This window comes from Pelophylax lessonae (assembly GCF_965119305.1).
Source record: "Pelophylax lessonae genome assembly, chromosome: 9".
In the NCBI taxonomy this organism is placed as follows: Eukaryota; Metazoa; Chordata; class Amphibia; order Anura; family Ranidae; genus Pelophylax; species Pelophylax lessonae.
Window position 1 is genome coordinate 82,629,023 of NC_138776.1, and position 20,536 is coordinate 82,649,558.

The 20,536-nt window shown below is 45.1% G+C and overlaps 1 protein-coding gene across 8 annotated transcripts in view; it reads right to left on the reverse strand.

The window, feature by feature from the left end:
* The window catches only part of PHC1 (polyhomeotic homolog 1), an 89,910-nt gene that overhangs the window by 38,745 nt on the left and 30,629 nt on the right, over positions 1–20,536 (reverse strand). For 5 of the 8 annotated variants that reach the window (XM_082268237.1, XM_082268236.1, XM_082268235.1 and 2 more), the window contains exons 4-7: positions 12,814–12,891; positions 12,529–12,681; positions 9,607–9,762; positions 5,538–5,862 (exon numbers count right to left, since the gene is read on the reverse strand). In XM_082268237.1, the coding sequence (XP_082124363.1) occupies positions 5,538–5,862; positions 9,607–9,762; positions 12,529–12,681; positions 12,814–12,891 (712 nt within the window). The remainder of the gene's footprint in view (positions 1–5,537; positions 5,863–9,606; positions 9,763–12,528; positions 12,682–12,813; positions 12,892–20,536) is intronic. The other 3 variants (XM_082268238.1, XM_082268234.1, XM_082268239.1) reach the window with 1 other exon arrangement.

A 20,536-nucleotide genomic window follows, 5' to 3' on the forward strand; every position in this document is an offset into this window, starting at 1 on the left:
TCGCTGTTCCCGGGGAAAGAGGAAGGGATGACATGCTGACTGATTGATAAAGCCTATGGAAGGCTCCAGCAAAATGGCCGCTCGGCAGAGGAAAAAAGGCTACAATAAAATGGCGCCGCCATGTGCATGAGTAGTATCGCCCGCCAAAATGGCGGCGAATGGCGCCAAAACACGGCGCTGCATAGAGACAGGGCCAGTCACAGTATATAGGCAAATAAAATGGCGGATCACAGCAGCGATCGCCGCACACACACGTCTGCACATAAACTGCACTCAGAGCATAATAAACAGCAGAGCAGGATGGCCCCCCCCTCGCAGCCCACAGGCATGCAGCCACACAAGGATCTGACAGGGAGCCCGCAGTTACACAGACATGGAGGGTAATACACAGCCACAGACTGACACCCATACAGAAGGTCCCCACACAGAAGGTGCTTACCATACCAGATGGCGTGGGGAGCCGTTTCCAGCGACAAACCGCTATCAGGGCAGACAGGGAGTGCCGCAGCCAGGACGCTTGTGGATCGCAGTCATGGCGTCCAGTGAGGTAGCCACCTCACAGGCAACATCCCTGCAGCGAACAGGGATGGGTCATTCAATGTGCCAGGGTAAAACCTAAGCTGAACGCTTGATGGCAGGCTGGGGATCCATCTGGCTCTCAGCCCTGGGATGCAGGGCGGCCAGTCCGAGACCCAGCTCCGCATGACGATTCTTCATCAGAAGATCCCTAAACTAAGGCTGACAAAATAACAGCTAGCAAGGAAAAGAGAAAAATACTTGAAATAAAATCAAAGAAAGGGTAGAAGGCTGAGACGGAGCCCCAGCAGAGGATAGCCAGCTACTCCTAAGCTAGGCAAAGTCAAACTGAGTTGGGAATGCTGGTGCAGGGAGGTATTGACTGAGGGGACAGCCCCTAGGGGTGTGTCTATGTTAAAAGCTTTGTATTAACAATTCTTGTTGCCTAACTACTCCTACGGAGCAAAGGTCAATACCCATTGGTGAAGACTTGGGAAGGGGCGGCGACTGTCGGAGGACGTAAGAGAAAATTGATTTTGTAAGAACTTACAATAAAATCCTTTTCTCTGAAGTTTGACAGATGCAGCTACATCTTCATTACTAGTAGGGTTATGCACTAGGCAGGCAAAAAGCTTAACCGCACCTATGGGGGCTGTCTCTGCAGGCATAGCCCCTCACACTCTCTTACCATTAATTCGTTTAGTTGCAAGCAGCGTTTAGAAGACCCCATACACTCAGAAGTAGAGGGGCAAGTGCTGCGTCTGTCGAACTTCAGAGAAAAGGCTTTTACGGTAAGTGCTTACAAAAATCCAGTTTTCTCTATCGTTCATCGACAGAGGCAGCTCCATCTTCATTACTAGTAGGGATGTCCCAAAGCAGTATATTTATGAGGGGTGGGAAGACCACACAAAAAACGAATGCAAATCCCCCAAAGGCTAAACGTAGCCAATCAAGTAACATGGAGCTCAATCAGGAACAACCAGAGCTCTCCCAGAACAAAATTACACCCCGAAAGGACAATGCAGCCATGCAGATACTCTGCGAGCAGAAGTGATAGCCACCAAGAAGGCATTCTTCGGAGACAACAAATGCAGAGAAATGTTTAGAATTTTTTCAAAAGGTGGCTTTTGAAGAACGGATAACACCGGACTGAGATCCCACGGAGCCAGAGGAGATAGTCTCGGAGGAGCCATATGGTGCACTACCTGGATGAAAGTACAAATCAATGCGTGCGCAGCTAATGGGTGTTAGAAATAATATAGCCAAAGCCAAAACTTAGCCTTTGATTGTGCCCAAAGCCAACCGCTGTTCAACTACTTTCTGCAAAAAGGCCAAAATCCTAGCTATAGAAAACAAGCAAGGATGCACCTTCAGTGATTCACACCATGAGATGTAGGACTTTCACGTACGATGATACATTTTCTGGAAGTCCACTTCCTAGCCTTCAAGAGCGTAGAAATCACAGAGTCAGAAAGACCCCTATCCCGCAACACTTGGCTTTCAACAGCAATGCCAGGGACTGTAAAGCAGGGTGGAAGATCGGGCCTTGAGACAGCAGATCTTCACTGAGAGGAATTCTCCAAGGAGTATCGGCGACCAGCCTTATTAGGTCTGTGTACCAAGACCGGGGAAACCAGTACGGAGCCACCAGAATGACCGGAATGCTTTCCACTTCTATCCTGCGTAGAAGCCACGGCAGAAGTTGGAATGGGGGGAAATGCATAAATCAGCCGATACCAACCCCAAGGAGCCACCAGTGCATCTGTGGCATCGGCCAGAGGATCTCGAGACCTGGCTACGAACCTCTGAACCTTCTTGTTGAGGCGAGAAGCAAACAGATCGACACACCGAACACACAGGCGATGAACACCTCCGGGTGCAGGGACCACTCCCCTTGATCCAACACCTGACGACTCAGGTAACCTGACGACCCAGGTAACCTGCCTACTGGTTTTCCACACCTGGAAAGTGTACAGCAGAGAGGGCTGGAACAAAGCTTTCCGCCTAGGTCAGAATCTCGGCCACCACACTCTTGGTGCCCCCTGGTGATTGATGCAAGCCACAGCATTGTCTGATTAAATCCGAACCGGACAATCTTGCAGACAAGTCGTGCAATGAAGCAGACATAGCTTTAATGCTCTGAGCTCCAAAAATTTATCGGAAGTTTTGACTCTTCCATCGTCTGGGGACCCTGGGCACAGAACTTCCCCAGCACTCCGCCCCAGCCCGACAGCCTGGCGTCCATGGTTACTACTGTCCAAAACAACAGAAGGAATGACTTGCCCTGGCACAGAGCTGTAGACTGAGACCCCCACAACAGAGCAGACTTTGTGTTGTGGCTCAACAGAATCATAGAATCCAAGGACTTTGGATCCATGTTCAACTTGACCAGAATCTCCCTTTGCATCCATGTTCAACTTGACCAGAATCTCCCTTTGCAACGGTCTTGTGTAGAACTGAGCAAATGGGACCGCCTCGAAGGGCGAGGCCATCAGACCCTAGACCCGCATGAAAACTAGCAGAGAGGACAGATTGTTGTCCATCAACAACCAAATCGCCCCCTGCAACTTTTGTAGCTTGTCCGGGAGGAGAAAAAACTTTTGCAAGGGCTGAATCCAGAGTCAAGCCCAGAGCACTCCAGTCTAGGGACAGGAGTCAGCATGGATTTCATGAAATTGATGTTCCGACAAACTGTTGTAGGGTCCTGACAGTGATCTCCAAATCCCCCAACAAGGCTGAGTGAGAGTCCGCTCTCAACAGGAAATCGTAAACACTCTGGGAGCGGAAGCGAGACCAAAGGATAACGCCACAAATAGATAATGTTCCTCTGCTACTGCAAAGCAAAGAAACCACCGGAGTCCGTGGTGCCTTACTTTTTGAAGATTGGGGCAGATTAGTGCTCTTACCCCCCGTGATATCTTTGATCAACTCGTCCACAGAGGATCCAAACAGCCTCTCCCCTGTAAACGGAAGATCAGCCACAGCCTTTTTTTTTTTTTTTTTTTTTTGAGGCCTGGTCAATCGACCAGCATTTCAGCCATACCAAGCACCAAATCGCAATCCCCACTGCTGACGTCCTGGCCACTAACGGAGCTGAATCCAGGGACGTATCACCAATGAATACTAGAGCTTGAGCCAACTGGTCTAGTAATTCCAGCACCGCAGAGGGGAGCTGTACAGTTTCCAAGTTACTTTTAAATAACTTCACCCATTCAGCAGCAGTCCGCGCTACTAGAACATTCACAAAGGTGGTCTTTAACTGTGACCTGCCACCATGTGTAAATGGCGGAACAACGGGATCCAGAAAATTTGGAGATTCTTCCACCAGTACCAGAGTCGCCTTATTCAACCTGGTCACCGGAGAATCTACTTTTGGTGGAACAGTCCACCTATTGGACACCGCCTCCGAAAAGGAGTAATGGCGTGCAAAACGCTTAGGCACCACCAACATGTGCTTAATGCATCTCCATTGTTTATCTACAATGGCGTGAAAAAATTCTGGGCAAGGAAACACTTTCCTCGATTCAGGGGCTTAATGAGGACAGGTCCTCTTTACCATCAGAATGCAAAGACACCAACCCCTCAGGGTGGTCTGTGTCCGCGGTGACCATATCTATCTCAGAGTCCAAAGACCCTGCTGATGGAGGTGAGGGCGTTTTCGGCTGGCAGCACCAAAATTACCAAGTCTACCGTAAAATCAAATTTTGCAAAAAAAACTGCAATCTCTGGCTGAGCCTGAGAAACAGAAGGTCCCCCTATCGCTCCCAGGGGGTCTGCAGGTGACATTTTTATCCTGAGACTCTCAAGTTATGCAATTAAAAATTTTTGGGTACTGTCCCTTTATAACTGCGAAAAACGCAGTCCCATCGCTAACACTGCGGGCTCTCAATCCCTGATAATTATATAATAATAGCAGAGCAGATGAGGAAAAACCTCAGGAAAAAAAACGTTGCCAGACCACAAAAAGATACCAGCACGATCAGTGTATGATACTGACAGAACAGGAAGAGAAAAAAACTCTGCCTCTATCTGTAAAAAACCATGCTGCGAACCTGTCCAGCCCATGGACCTCAAAAACATGGCCGCTCATACATTCTCAATGGGGAATTATATAAAATGGTTGCCCATGCAATCTTAATGGGAACATAAAAATCACGAACCACAGCAAAATGGCGGCTCCCACAGGGCGCCATGCGGTCTCCAGAACCCCCAAAAGGGGTCCCAGAACAATAGGCATCTAAAAGGTCCCTGACCAGGGACCCACCCAGGACCATCCACCCCTCTCAAAAAAGCGCCATAACGGCCGTGTTATTACCGTTAACTGATAGGAGGAGCATAACCCTACTAATAATGAAGATGGAGCTGTGTCTGTCGATGAACGATAGAGAAAATGTAATAATGTAGTAATAAAAATGTTTTATCAACACAATGAGACATAATTGGTTGTGATACACAAGATAGTCTTTTTAAAGCAGGCCTTTGCCCTTTTTTATCACTTACCACCATTTTCCTCCTTACCCTTACACAATCGGCAATTCAAAAATTTTGTTTAGGGTATAAGTACCTCTTTTCCAGGTCCTAGACCTGCACTTGTGACTTTCTCTCCTAGGCGAGAATGAAGCCTCCCAGGGTACTAATGTCAGCCATCCCAGGAGGCTTCAGCGTAAACTCAACTGCAATCAATTTGTGTCATGTCATTAGGGGCGGCTGTGTTAACTAAGAAGAGACAGCCGGCTCCCTGATGAATTCAGATAAGAATAAGCTGGCACATGACCCAGAGATGGAGTAGCGGCAGTGGATTTGCTGGGTGCAGAAGTATACTTTGGTGGACAACCAGTGGACATGGTAAGATGGGGAAAAATTGTAAAGGGGACAATAAAGTTCTGCTTGAGGTTTACTTACAGAAAGTCTATTAAACTCTATTTATGGCCCACAATTCCCTTCAAACAGTTTATAAATAAAGACCAAGCAACAATATTCAAAGAATTAAATCCTAGAGAGTAGAGATCAGTCAAACTCACAGGAGCTGATCAGGGTCTGATTGGGTGCTGGAGTTGCAGCTCTGGTCAAGTTGATACCAACGCTCTGCTGTACCCCCTCCCCTTCTGTTTTTCTACCCTCTGCCTCTGTCTGACTTCCTTGGCTCACAGTGCCCCCTGTTTGACTCAAAGGACTCTTCACAGTCTGTGGTACAGGGGAGGAAGGCAGTTGTTGGGGTGCTGAGGAAGAGGGTGCTGGATGAGTAGCTGGTTTGGATGGTGGAGGAGCAGGATGAGCAATGGTAGATCCCGCAGCAGTGGAGGTGGGCTGAGTTGTTTGCTGACTTCGGACAGCCAAGTTCTGAACCTGCAGTAAAGAAAGACAACAATGTCAAAAAATTTTTTTTTTTTTAAAATGAACATTTATAGTAGCATAGGGGACTATTCTATAGAGACAGATGAGAAAAGGTAGTTTGAACAATTCCACAAAGCGATGTAAATGAGTGTGATTTGGGAGATATTCAGCTTAAAGAGGAACTTCACCCAAATGGGGAAGTTTCGCTTTTTTGCATCCTCTCCCCTTCACTGCCACATTTGGCAATTTTTGGGAGGAGGGAGGAGCAGGTACCTGGTCCAGGTCAGATTGCAGTGGCGATCTGAGCTCGAAGTTCGGCCCCTCCTACTCCCCCCCCCCCCCCGCAGTCTTCTGGGACACACACAGGTCCCAGAAGACCGTGGGACCATGCACAGTGTGCCCCGCGGCTCACGCAGTAGGCACTCTGCTGTAAAGCGGCAAGCTGTCAAAGCCTGATGCCAAAGCCTGCACCTGAAGCCAACTGAAGAATTGGCTTGAGTGAGGACATAGCTGGATCCCTGGACAGATAAGTGTCCTTATATTAAAAATCAGCAGCTACAGTATGTGTAGCTGCTGACTTATTTTTTTGGAGGAGCCTGGAGCTCATCTTTAAAACTACCTTCTAAATGTAAATAAATCCAGGCAGCTGCATTTAAACTTTACTTTTAGTGAAGGTGGACAAAAGCTTTGTTACCACCAATAAGCCTTCCATTACATTAAAAGGGCCAAAAAGGGTGGTGCCAAGCTTGAAGTTCACCATTTGTTTAAGTTTACATTAGCCAGGATTGTGACCAATTTAATAGTTCAGTTCTGGGCAAGCATTGAGAAGCCAATGCGCGTCCTGTGCCATCTTGTCAGCCATCGTGTAGCTAATGATCCAACACCAGCAGGCTACATGTGACACCACCCAATTATTCACCCTTTGGAGTAAAGAGAGGACATGTGATGGGTTCTGCCTTTATGCAGTCAGGATGGCGCTGCAATAGGAACAACCAGTCTCTCTGCTGAATATGACAAGCGTAAAGTCTATCTAAAGCCAAAGCTTAGCTATAAATTTTTTTTATCTTTGGTTATCAAAACCTCCATGAAGGTCCAGGACCTTCATGGAGGTTTTGATTACCATTCTGGGCTTCATTTTACAGATTTCTCCTCACTTTCTGTCCCGTGACAACAGATAGAAATCAAAGCCTGACTTTATTTTCGAGGGGGGGGGGGGGGGGGTAATTTTGTTTTGTGTTGCTGTTCGAGATTTCTCCACACTTCCTATCTGGTAAAACAATGTCAGAAGGATAGGAGGTGAGGGAAATTCTCTCTGAGCTCTTGGTAATAGAAAAAAAAAAAAAAAACTGGAAAAAAAAAAAAAAATAAAGTTTTACCTGGACATACACTTTCAGTAAAAATCAAACTTATTTTACAGTTCCTCTTAAGACAGTTTGTTTCTCCTTAAAAATTACCATTTCAAACATGGACAAATAACGTAGGCCTATAGAGCCTGTGAATCAAAGTACCATGATAACAAAATGAACTCTGTATAATTATTGTCTGCATGATGTGACAACAGAGTTTCACAATATATATTTAGCCCTGATGTGGATGAAGCTCTAAACACGTGTAGCACACCTACAATGGTTTTGCAAAGACAAATAAATATTTACAAAGACACTAAAGAAGACGTCACTTTAAAGGCTCCATGCACACCTGAGCGTATTGTTTTCAGGCATTTTATTTAGCATTTTGCAGGCGTTTTTTTGCAGGCATTGACATCTAACAAAACACTTGTAATCTGCCAAAAAAGAAGCTCATGTACTTTGAACGCTCATAAAAAAACGCTCATATGTGCACAGGGGCTATTGAAATTTATGGGATTTTGCTTGTTGGGCGTTTTGAGACTTCCGTGATGAGCGTTTTACGAGCTGAAAAATGCTCAGGTGTGAACAGGGCCTTAGTGACGTTATTTTAGTAGAACAATGCTGTTCCACTGGAAGCTGTTCACATGATTTTTGTATGCAAACAGCTGAGCAAACTATAATTAAATATTTGAGATCGCAGTATCTAAAAGAAAAATTATTTGCGCAGAGGAATCTACTATTACGGCAACCCTCCGTTAACCCAGCAGTTTTATTATTATCTCACATATACGTGCCATGAAAGTAGTCTTAAGCAACATGGTGACAAACATTTTTTGTCAATATGTAGGTGCTTAGCACAGGTCACAAAATGAATAGGAAAACATTTAACATCGTAGAAATACAGAACAACGATGAAACAGATCTTTGATGACCCTTGGGCTAATATAACATTTTACTGAAACATATACTGTATATTGCTGTGTTGTTGGCCAGATCATGCAAGCATGCACAAAACACCTCTAATACCAAGAAAATAAATATGGGTAACTGATAAAAAGTATAATATATAACACATTGTACATGCAACAGCTGCATGACCAAAAAAAAACAAAAAAACACATGACCGATTGAAGGTAGTGGAAATAAAAACCGTCAAGGATGTACAAAGAAATAATATAAATGCAACAATGCTAATAAATTTACAACAACCAGAGGGTCAAAAAACTAATTTTGAACACGGTGTTCGATACAGTAACGGTTTGTAGTGCGGTAATCACCATACTATCCTTAGATGTGATGGCTGCATGCATTCTTTTATAAGGCTTTATTTCCACCTTGTGATCCTGCCAGCAACACATTTCCTGTCCTGGAGTGACAACACTCACTCACTCACTGCGCTGTATTTATATAGAAGTGTTGTCGCCCTATCCTGATCTGAACCAAAAACACCTTCCCCTTTCCTTTTCTCCATTACACAGAGGGGGGGGTTGTTTTGTAGTTCACAGGGAACCGAGAAAGCTCATTAAGTTGCTTGAGTTTGGTGCCTAGGAATTTACAAGTACACTGGATTTCTGGCCGAGCCAACGGGTATTTTTCTGTACTTGCGGGAATTGTACTTTGTCTGAAGAAGAAAACGATTGCAGCCACCACATCCTAGGACTGGTAAATTGAGATCAATTACATTTTTTTACTAGGGTTTAGATATACTTTAAAGCCCAACTCCAGGAATTTGACAAAATCCAACTTTGCAATGGGGTTACTTGCAAGGGTGGATTTTTTCCATTTCCTGGAGTAGGGCTTTAAACAATTAGTCTACCTAAAAATAGTTCAGCTCTGGCAGATGTTGGGAGAGTTGAACCACTGGGCAGCTTATATTATCTCTTGGGTTCTCTGTTGATAAAGAGGTCTGTGCTTGAGTTTACAGGTCTGCATGCCAGCTGTGGCCATTACAGTCCCTGCTCTCCCTGCTGGATGTTTAATGTATTGTATATTGAATGCAACTGGACAAGTTGGAACACCCAAAACTTTAAGGTGAGAAACAGGCAGAACTATTGCACAAGGATCTCCTCCCTTGAGTTCCCTGGCAGATGACTAAGCTTTTCAAACTTCATCTGTTTAGGAAATAGCCTCTTAGGTTGGACAGAACAGGCGGATCTGCAAACACATTATTGGGATGTAACAGAATTTTAAAGAGATACGGAGACATTGTATCTAAAAGCTTGGTTGTGTTTTTTGTGGACTATTATAAATAGCCTTCTAAAGAAAGTTTACCTGAAATTATGAGAAGGGTTACACTTCAAAAAAAGCATCTAGCCATTTGTATATGCCTGAATAGAACAGGTAGGCTGTTTTTTAATTCTAGTTACCTTTATTTTTGATAATAAAACAAAGTAAACAAATTACTCACCTGGTCTGAGTCATGCATGCCTTGGTTTTGGGATGGTGTCACTTCCTGCTGGACAGTAGCCACCGAGCCATTAGGCATTAGAATCAGCTGAGAGTTCAGAGGGACTCCACGGCCAAGAGAACGATTTACTTGCAAAAGGTTTCCCAGCTGAGGCTGCTGCTTAGAGACAATGACAATTAGAATAGTACAAACAAGATGCAGAGGTATTACAGTTATTCCAGTCACTTTGTAACAAATAATGCTTTATTTCTGCAGAAATCTACATGAGACGTTCTGAAACAGTCAAGCCCTGAAAACTAGTGAGACCTAGGAAAAACACCTCCATTTACCATGTAGCCAAGACTAAAGCCTAGTACACTACATACTAGTAGTTTTTTGTCGTTCAATCCAGTGGGCTAAACAAAAAAAGTAGTAAAGAGCTTAGGAGGAGCTGCTGTACTAACAATCTGATGTTAGTACAGCGATCTCCCCCGCTGAGCTATTGCGTTCTGACAGGGGGACGGCCTCCCCATCAGAACACACCAGTCAGCGCTCTCAACTATTGCCCGATTGGATGCCGATCGGTAGACCTTTTTCGGTCATGCCTCTTCGACAGAAGGCGGCCAAACAGCTGGTTTCTGTCAGCACGCCTGCGGTACACACAGCCGGTTTCTATTGAACAGATGACATTTGGCCCTTGTGTACTAGGCTTTAATGACTGAAAAGCCACAGCAATAAGGTCCTGGTAACAGAATGGGTGCAGCAAACATAAATTAAATAAAGTATCAGGGAAACATACAAATACAAAGCTTTCTGCATCGCATTGTGGGTGGCATTATTTCTAAACACTAAGGGTCCGACTCCACTGCTGAAGTTTGCCTAAGCTCACAGAAACAGCAAGGAAAAGTCAGTACCAGATGGTACTGTTTCCATATAGGGGATTCAGGAAGCTGCTGTTTTTTCTCCATTCGTTTTTCGCTGGGTTTTTAAAGATACTCAATGTTTTCAATACACAAACCAGATGCAATCTAGAAACAAAACAAATGCAAGCAGGAGCATGCCTTTATTAAATTGCACCAGTGGAAATTGTAGGTACTTTGGCCTTGTACATATGTTCAACTTAAATAATTGCAGTACTGTACATATTTAAAAAAAAAAAAAAAATAAAACCCTCCCCCCAAACCATACATTTTCTAAAAGCATATGACTTGTAGAAAAAAAAAAAAAAGTGCTACTGATTTTTTTTTTTTTTTAGGTCCCCTAATAGTTGCTCAAATGTTTATCAAATTGCTATTTTCACAAAAAATACACTAAAATCATTATTAGTGGAAGCAAACAACTTACAAAATTCCTGCTAAATGCCTATGAAGGCCTCATTCACATGGGGCGTACTAAAGTGTATGCCCATGGAGGGCCATGTTCACTAGCATGGGGATGCCCAGGTGTTACGTGCATACTCGTGCCGGCAGTCCCATTCATCTCAATTGGGATGCAGCAGCTGCACGGGCACAGCCATTGCACCCAACCTGACATGCCTGTGAGTGCACGACCCCAAACACAGGCCGTGTGAGCTCAGGGACATGCACCCGGACCCACATGCACCCGAAGCAACATCCCAATTGACATCAAAATGAGCCTGCCTGCACAGGGATGAACAGAACACTTGTGTATCCCGGCGTGCATAAACATGGTCTCGCAGGGACGTACGTTGTAGTACGCCCTGTGGGAACGAAGCCTTTCTAGGTTTTTTTTTTTTTTTAATAGGTTATTACAATTTTATAGGTAATATTTTAGAAAACGAATTGGGTGGTGGGGGGGGGGGGGTGTCTTTGATGAGATATCTGGGCTCTAAACAGACCCCAAGACAGGGAGGCAGTTAACCAAGCAGAATTTGTGTTTCGCTAGCTGCTTTGGGGGGGGGGGCAGGGAGGAAAACATTGGAGTCTAATAGACCCCCAATGTCTACATAAAGAGTACCTGTCACCTCCCAAATGCTATCACATTAATACCAAATGCTATATAAAAATATGCAATGTTTTGGGGGGTTAAGTAACTTTATGGCCAAAAATGTAGATTTTTACGTGTTTGCAAGAAAATGCTTTAGAATCAAACTGATTAAGTAGCAGTGAAGCCAACTGAAAAGTCTACAGAAGACCAATTTTAAAAAGGCATAAAGAAACTAAGAAAGGATCTAGACAACAGTCCTCCCCATTGTAACAGACATAAACAAAGTAAAATGATAAAAATATCAACATAGAAAACAAATTATAGCAAATAACCCATAGGTTTTAGATTAATGTATTGACCCTAACATAATATACATGCACCAGATATAATTTTAGCAACTTTTACATTTACAGTCCTAGTTTTAACCTGACAGCTAAAAAAAGGAAACAACGTGTAAGATGATCATTAAAAAAGCTTTTGAACCATTTACTGTATTTATTCCAATACCTCTATGTGCTTCTTTCCTTATGGGAAACACAAAACACAGTCCCTCATGCACTAGAACCATAACAATGCAAAGTATTTATATGCAAGTATAGCCAACACTTTTTTGGAAAGAGAAGCGAAAAGCTAGAACTTCTGCAAGATTTTATTGCCAACTGTATTCCCACTGGCAAGATTCAACCCATTTTTTCTTTGTTCCCATTGTCCCCAGAACAGAAAATAACGGGAAGACCAAAACAGGAATTGATAGGAATGCTTCAATTCTTGTGTATTTGTGACAGAAAGTGAAGGAAATTCGCAAGAAAAAATTATAGGAAGATTTAATTATTATGTACTCAATCCAAAACTGGAAAAAAAAAATTCAGCTACATAAAACAATTCAATAGATGAGACACACCAGCAAAAATCTCAAGAGCCATATCCAATATAATGAAGGAAATCCTCAAAACAGGACTGGGTGAACTTTAGATATAAACCACACATTTCACTCACCCGTAGGTACATTTGTGTCTGGGACTGGCTGAGGGGTGGGGAGCTGGCATTGCTAAGCAGAACTGATTGGGTAAGTGTTGTTGCACTGGGGGCAGTGACATTCTGAGCGCGACTCAGGAGCTGGGCTGATGAACTGGTTGATAAAGTTGCCTGCTGAAAAAGACAAAATAATGCAAAAAAAAAAAAAACAAACAAACAGTCAAAAGAATTCAGTTTGTATTACTTAAATATAAACTTAAATGAGTCAGTACTGGAAATAATGCCTGTATAATGTCTACCACTTACTGATCCTTGGGTGGTGCTGGTCTGCTGATTGGAACCAGTGTTCGGAGAAGCAGCCTGGCGGGTGGCTGCAATGGTAGCCTGTAATGTCAAAATGCAATAAGTTAGCTCAGACCAACACGAAAGTATTTTGCAAATGAATGCACAGGTACATTTGTGCTCAAAGTCTGCATACCCTTGGAGAATTTTTAATATACAGTATGTACCATTTTAAAAGAAAACCTGAATGAGGAGACAAAATAATTTTTTTTTTATTTCTTATGGGATTCATATTCAACCGTAGGTCATAACAGAATGGCACAATCTTGAAACAAAACATGACATCAAGTAAACCAATGAAACGACCCCACGTCAAAAGTCTGCATACCCTTAGTTCTTAATATTATGTATTATCCCCTTTAGCATCAATGACAGCGTGCAGTCTTTTGTAATAGTTGTCTATGAGGCCCAGAGTTCTTGCAGGTGGTATAGCTGCCCATTGGTCTTGGCAAAATGCCTCCAGGTCATACAAAGCCTTTGGGGAGTTCTCAAACAAGACAACCAGAGTGGCTTAATGATATTAAGGTCAGAAGACTGATGGTCAGTCCACAACCTTCACCTTTTTCTGCTGTAACCACTGGAGGGTCAACTTGGGCTTGTGCTTAGGGTCATTGTAATGCTCAAATGTCCAAGAGCGTCCCATGCACAGCTTTCATGCAGAGGATGCTAATTGTCTGCCAGCATTTTCTCATAACATGCTGCATTTATCTTGCCATCAATTTGGTCTCTGTGAGGCGTGTCAAGATGGTGCCGGGCATATCTTAACCGGGCTTTTTTGTGGCATTGGGGCAGTAAAAGCTTCTTTCCGGCAACTCAGCCTTACAGCTCATTTTTGTTTAAGTATCGTCATATTGTGCTCCTTGAAACAATCACACCATCTTCTTCCAGAGCAGCCTGTATTTCTTCTGCGGTTACTTGTGGGTTTTTCTTTGTACCCAGGACAATTCTTCTGGCAGGTGTGGCTGCAATCTTTCTTGGCTTGGTATCAAGAGATCTCTGAATTTTCCACTACTAAATAAGCGATACTGAGTGGCAGTGGCATATTCAAGGCTTTGGATATCTTTTTATGTCCTTTTTCGTATTTATAATGTTCAATTACGTTGTTATGCAGGTATTTTGACAGTTCTTTTCTGCTTCCCATAGCTCTCGTAAGGATGCACTATGGAGGCTAACAAACTCATTGATTATTTATACACAGACACTAATTGCAATTTTAAAAGCCACACGTGGGAAAATAACCTTTAGTTGCCATTTTAACCTGAATGTCTCACCTTGTGTGTATGTACCAAGACCAAACATTCCAGAGGATGGAACCTTTTGATCAGGGCCATCTGGGTGAGTTCTGTTATTAGGATTTAATAAGGTGCCAAAACAACTATGTGATAATAAATGGCTTCATAGGATTACTATCCTTAAATAAAATACATTTTTTTGGCATGATCAGTAATATTTTCAATTAATGACAAAATTTCACGAGTTCTGCCAGGGTATGCAAACGTTTGAGCACAACTGTACACCTAGATCATAGTTTCATAATCAGCAGCACAGGGTCCCATAGGTGTATTTCACATAACCCCAATGTTTAGGTTCAATTTGGTGATCTTCACCATTTCAATTGACATGGTTTCTCTTCATCCTGCCCATCTTTGCTGCACAAATGTAATTTGTTTGTTTGTTTACTTGCTTTTTTTTTTCCACATTAAGGCTCCCTTCACATGTCAGCGTATGATCGCGGGCAGAACCGGCGTGGTTCCGCCCGCGATCCGGAGATTTATTGCAAATCGCGGGACGCCTAGCGTTGCCCGTTGATTTGCAATAGCCCCCCAAACGCCGAGCGATGTTGCCGCGATTTACGCCCGCCGAATCGCGGCAACATCGCGCAAACAAAATCGCGGGACGCAATACGCTCCAAAGAAGCTCTTGTACTTTTTTGGAGCGTATTGCGTCCCGCGATTTTGTTGGCGCGATGTTGCCGCGATTCGGCGGGCGTAAATCGCGGCAACATCGCTCTGCGTTTGGGGGGCTATTGCAAATCAACGGGCAACGCTAGGCGTCCCGCGATTTGCAATAAATCTCCGGATCGTGGGCGGAACCGCGGCAGTTCTGCCCGCGATCATACGCTGACATGTGAACGGAGCCTAAGTTTCATCCAACCCCCCATCCTCCATTCACCAAGGTGAATGACAGTTCACCCAATGCATCCTGGTATATGTATACTGTATCACATATCCCAAAGCCCTGCACAACATCCCATTCACTAATTGAGGAGGTGGCCGCCCTAGTGGCACAGCACCGGGAGGCTGCTTCAAAATCTGGAGGAGCTGGGGGACGCTACCCGATGATGCCATAGGGAAACCCGGCGACACGGGAGAGAAAAAAAAATGGGGGGGGGGGGGTAAAGTAACTTTTTAAGGACCCATTAAAAATTATTATTGTCTTATCGTAAAATCCTTTTCTCGGATGTTCATTGACACAGCTCCAGAATCTTCTTGATCTTTGGGTTATGCTGCCCCCTACAGGAGTAGGACACTAGGCGGAAAAAGCTTTTACCACGCCTATGGGGCAGTCCCAGGGGGTATACTCCCATTTCCTGCTATAGATTAAATAGAGGGGTGGGTGCTGTGTCAATTAATGAACATCAGAGAAAAAGATTTTACGATAAGACAAAATCCAATTTTATCTTTTGTTCATGGACGGGCACAGCTCCAAAATCTTCTTGACCATTGGCACCTCCCAAAATGAGGGGTGGGAAAAACAGCAGAAAAAACTCCCAAAGGCTAAAACTAGCCAACCGTGCAACATGGAGCTCAACCAGGAACAACTGGAGCTCAAAAAAAAAAACAAAAAAACAAACACACACAATACACCCTCAAAGAGGACCAAGTCCTCTCAAACAGCAGCCTGCAAAACCTTGCGGCCAAAAGCAGTATCCGCAGATGCCAACACATCACACATCTACTTGTAGAATTTTGTGAAAGTGTGCACAAACGACCAGATGGCCGCCTTGCAACCTGCATCACTGACGCCTGATGGCGGAAGGACCAGAAAGCACCAAGCGCCCACGTAGAATGCGCCTTAACAGAGAAAGGAGGAACCTGACCCTTGATCGAATCAGCCTGCACTACCTTCTGGCTGATCTGTCTGGAAATGAATGCGGCAGACGTGGCCAACCCATCCGCAAGGACAAAAAGGGAGTCCAATTTCCTAACGACTCGGTTGCCGCCAGGTACACCCTGATCTCCCGAACCACATCCAGAGAATGCAAGGCAAGCTCCTTAGGATGCTTAGGACTCAGGGCACCTCTTCATTCAGATGGAAGCCAGAGCTGACCTTAGGAAGGAACGACTGACAAGGGTGAAGCACCACTTTATCTCTGTGAACCACAAGACAAGGCTGCCAGCTCGGACACCCTGTGTGCATAAGTAATTGCCATCAAAAAGGCTACCTTCTGGGACAAAGTGAGCAGAGGAATCTTGCGATTATTTCCAAAAGGCGGTTTGTGAAGAACCGACAGTACCAAATTGAGCTCCCACTGAGGCAACAGAGACTGCACAGGGGGAGCCAAGTGGCAAACCCCCTGAACAAAGGTGTGAACCAAGGAATGCATAGCCAAAGAACGGGAAAAGAAAATCGCCAAGGCTGAAACCTGGCCCTTGATGGTACCCAGGGACAGGTGCTGTTCCACACCTCTTTGGAGGAACACCAAAATGCGAGTCACCTAAAAAGAATGGGGAGAAACTCCCAGAGACTCACACCAAGCAATGCATGCTTTCTAAATGCGATGGTAAATCTTCCTAGAGGTAGATTTCCTAGCTTTTAACAGCGTGGGAATCACCGAGTCCGACAACCCCCTATCCTTCAGCACCTGGCTTTCAACAGCCAAGCCGTTAAAGCCAGCGACTGTAAAGCAGGATGGAAGACCGGCCCTTGGGCCAACAGGTCTTCCCTGAAAGGGAGTCCCCAAGGGACATTGGCAACCAGCCGTACCAGGTCGGCGTATCAAGAACGGCGAGGCCAGTCTGGGGGCCACCAAAATGACTGGAATCCCTTCTGCCTCGATTCTTCGTAGAAGTCTTAGCAGAAGTTTGAGAGGGGAAAAGGCATATAATCAGATGGTATTGCGTCGGCTAGAGGATCCAACACCTTGCCACAAATCTTTGCACCTCCCTGTTGAGACGAGAGGCCAACAGAGCCACCTCCAACAGATCCACCTTGGGAGTTCCCCACCGGAGACACAGCTGGTGAAACACCTTCGCATAAAGAGACCACTCCCCGTGGCCAAGGCCTGTCAACTGAGGTAATCAGCCTGTCAATTTTCTACCTTTGGAACATGAGGGTCAGAGAGCGCTGGAACAAAATGTTCTGCCCATATTAGAATTCTGGCTACTTCGAGCCACAAGGACACTTTTTGTGCCCCTTGGTGATTGACATATGCCACGGCCTTGGCACTGTCCGATTGATTCCGTACCGGACACCCCTGAAGACGAACAGTCCAATGGACCAGACAAAGTCTGATCGCCCAAAGTTCCAGTATGTGGATTGGTAGTCTGGACTCCCCCAGTCCAGACCCCCTGAGCACAATCCGTACCCAAAACACCTCCCCACCCGGACAGGCTGGCATTTGTGGTGACCACCGTCCAGTACAGGGGAAGGAAGGATTTGCCCTGTCGAAGAGCCGGAGAGCGAAGCCAACAGATCAGGGACCCTCTCGTACCCCGACTCAGCTGGATCGGATTGTCTAGAGACTGCGGATTCTTGTCCCACCTGGCAAGAATCTCTCTCTGCAGAGGTCTAGTGTGGAACTGCGCAAATGAAACTGCTTCTAAAAAAGGTAGATACCATCAGGCCCAGCACCCGCATGCAATTGCTGAGAGACAACCAACTGCTGGGCAACAGGAGTTGAATAGCATCTTGCCACTTCTGGCGCTTGTCCAGCCGAAGAAAACACCCTGGCTGAGGCTGAGTCAGACCCAGATAGTCTTGGTGGATGGAGCCAGAGCAGACTTCTGGAAGTTTAAAGTCCAACTGAACTCCTGTAGAGTTCGCACAGTGATGTCCAGGTTGTCCTGTAGAGCAGTCGGAGACTCTGCTCGCAGAAGATAGTCTAGGTACCCCAGCACTGCAATCCCCTGCTGTCGCAACAATGCTAGCACCGGAGCCAACACTTTGTCAGCACCGGAGGAGCTGAAGCGAGACCAAAGGGTAACGACATGAATTGAGCATGCTTCTCATTCACGGCAAATGGAGGAAACGCTGATGATCGACACATAATGCCACTAATGTACGAGTGGACCCCATTCGAAACTTCTGTACCCACACAAGCGGTTCATAGTCTTGAGGTCCAGGATTGGACATAACCGGCCTTCCTTCTTGGGAACTGTAAACAGATTTGACTAGAAACCTTGAAAACGTTCCAATTTTGGAACCAGAACAATCACCCCTTGTTGTAGAAAGACTTGCACCGCCCCAAAGAAACCCACAGGCAGTCTGAGGACAAAACGCAGATTGAAACAAAAGAACCGAAACTCGATCTTGTAGCCAGACTGAATCAGCTTGTGGACCCCTCTTGTCTTGAATCAGGTCCATGGAGGTCCAGAAAGAAACAAAGACATCCCCCCACCTCAGACATGGGTGAGGGCATCCCTTCAGGTAGAAGAGAGCTTGTCTGCAGGTCTGGAAAAACCTGTTCTCGGCTTACCAGACCAGGTCCTCTTGGAACTCCGGAGAAGGTCCTGACAGACTTAGATCCTGTGTCTTGAGATCCTGAGAGACGAAAAGGCCGCATATGAGCCGAGAAAAAAAAAAAAAAAAAAAAAAAAAAAAGGGCCCACGTCTGCGACGAGACTCCTTGTCCCTGGCAGCCTGTGGAAGAGGAGTACTCTTCCCCCCTGTAAGACCCTTAATGATATCCAGAGATGTATAGTAACTAAGTAGAACTACTTCACTACTGTACTTAAGTACCGAAATGCGGTATCTGTACTTTCCTAGAGTAGTTTTTTTCCTTCTTCCACTTTTACTTCACTACATTTTTTCAATGATTTCAATACTTCTACTCCGATATATTTTTTTTTGTGCTGCATAGTTACTCGTTACAATTATAAAAATTACCACTGCCAGAACAGTAGATGGCAGGTTTCATGAAGCTCAAAACATGTGTATTATCAGCGCAAACGAAAATAAATGCTACTGTATGTATCAATAAAAGCTGCATTTGAAATAATAAAAAAACAATATGATGCTCAAACTTTTGACTTCTTTCTTTAATAAACTACATAAAAAAGTACTTGTACTTTTACTTTCAGTACTTGAGTAGCAATTTAAAAAAAAACTACTTGCAATACTTAAGTACAAAAAATGTTGAATACTTTAGTACTTCTACTCAAGTCACTTTTTGATCGAGCACTTCCACTTCTACTCAAGTCAGTTTTTTGATCGAGCACTTGTACTTTGACTCAAGTATGGGTTTCGAATACTTTATACAACTCTGAGATATCATCCATATCATGCGCCAAAGAACCACAGCCTAGAAATGAAGGGAGCTGCATCCAGAGAGGCATCACAGACAATTCCAATCCCTGGACCAACTGGTCTGCCAGCCTCGCAAGGGCAGGGGGGAAGCTGTTCCCCCTCCAGATCCTGGCGCAAAAGCTTTGCCCACTCCATTAAAGACTGGCACACCAATACTATGGTGAACACCGGCCTAAGGACCGAACCGGCCACAGGAAACATGTGGCGGACCAAAGTCTCGGCTCTCCTGTTAAAAGGGGTCTTTAAAAGCCAGAGACTCCTCCACTGGATTAAAGTGGATTTATTCAGCCTTGAACCCGAGAATTCACCACAGGTGGGACTGTCCACTTTGTGACTCTAAAAAAAATAAATAAATAAATAAAAATGGGCACCGACCCTTTGCGTTTAGATCACTGACTCACGACAATTTTGTCAAAATAGGCGGGAAAAGGGAATATCTTTGCCGTTTTTGGGGAGGACAGGCGCCTCCGACGCAGCAGCTGCATTCTCCATTTTTAAAGTGTCCCGCGCAGATACAATCAGTGCATCCACCAGCGCCATTTCATGCGCAGCTGCAGTAGAAGAGGAATCATCCTCACTAACAGAGCATCGCTACATACTAAGCTCACCCTGAAACATAACAGGGGAGACCACCGACTGCGATCCCACAAGAGGACACCGGCCAAATGGACCATCTATGAGACACCCCACAAAAGACAAGGGGGGGGCATCTTATATAGAACATAGCCCCCCTTAAATGTGGGCCGCCCGCCGTGATGCAGACACGCAGGCAGGGTACCCCCGCCCACACAATAAATGGCAACAAGATGGTCACTAAAAAGGAAGTGCCCCCATAGTGCCACCCGGTTAAAGAGGTGCTAAGCTGACCATATGACCCAGCAGGCCACAAGCCGCGGCCTAAAGTTTTGTGGGGGCCCAGCCTAAGGGGGGGGAGTTGGGGACTTCAGCTAGACCTACTTAGGCAACCCCCCCCAGCGGAGGTGACCTAAATTTTGAGGGCACCCCGCCACCAGGATGCGAGCCCCAGCAGATTTGACCATCCAGGGCAGCGGCGGGGAAGGCAGATGCCCACACGGGAGGCAGTGGCTTCAGCCATCCTCGAAAGCGCCGCCTTACATAAGTTCCGCCAAGTAGATCGCAAAGCCGCAGCATAAATCCG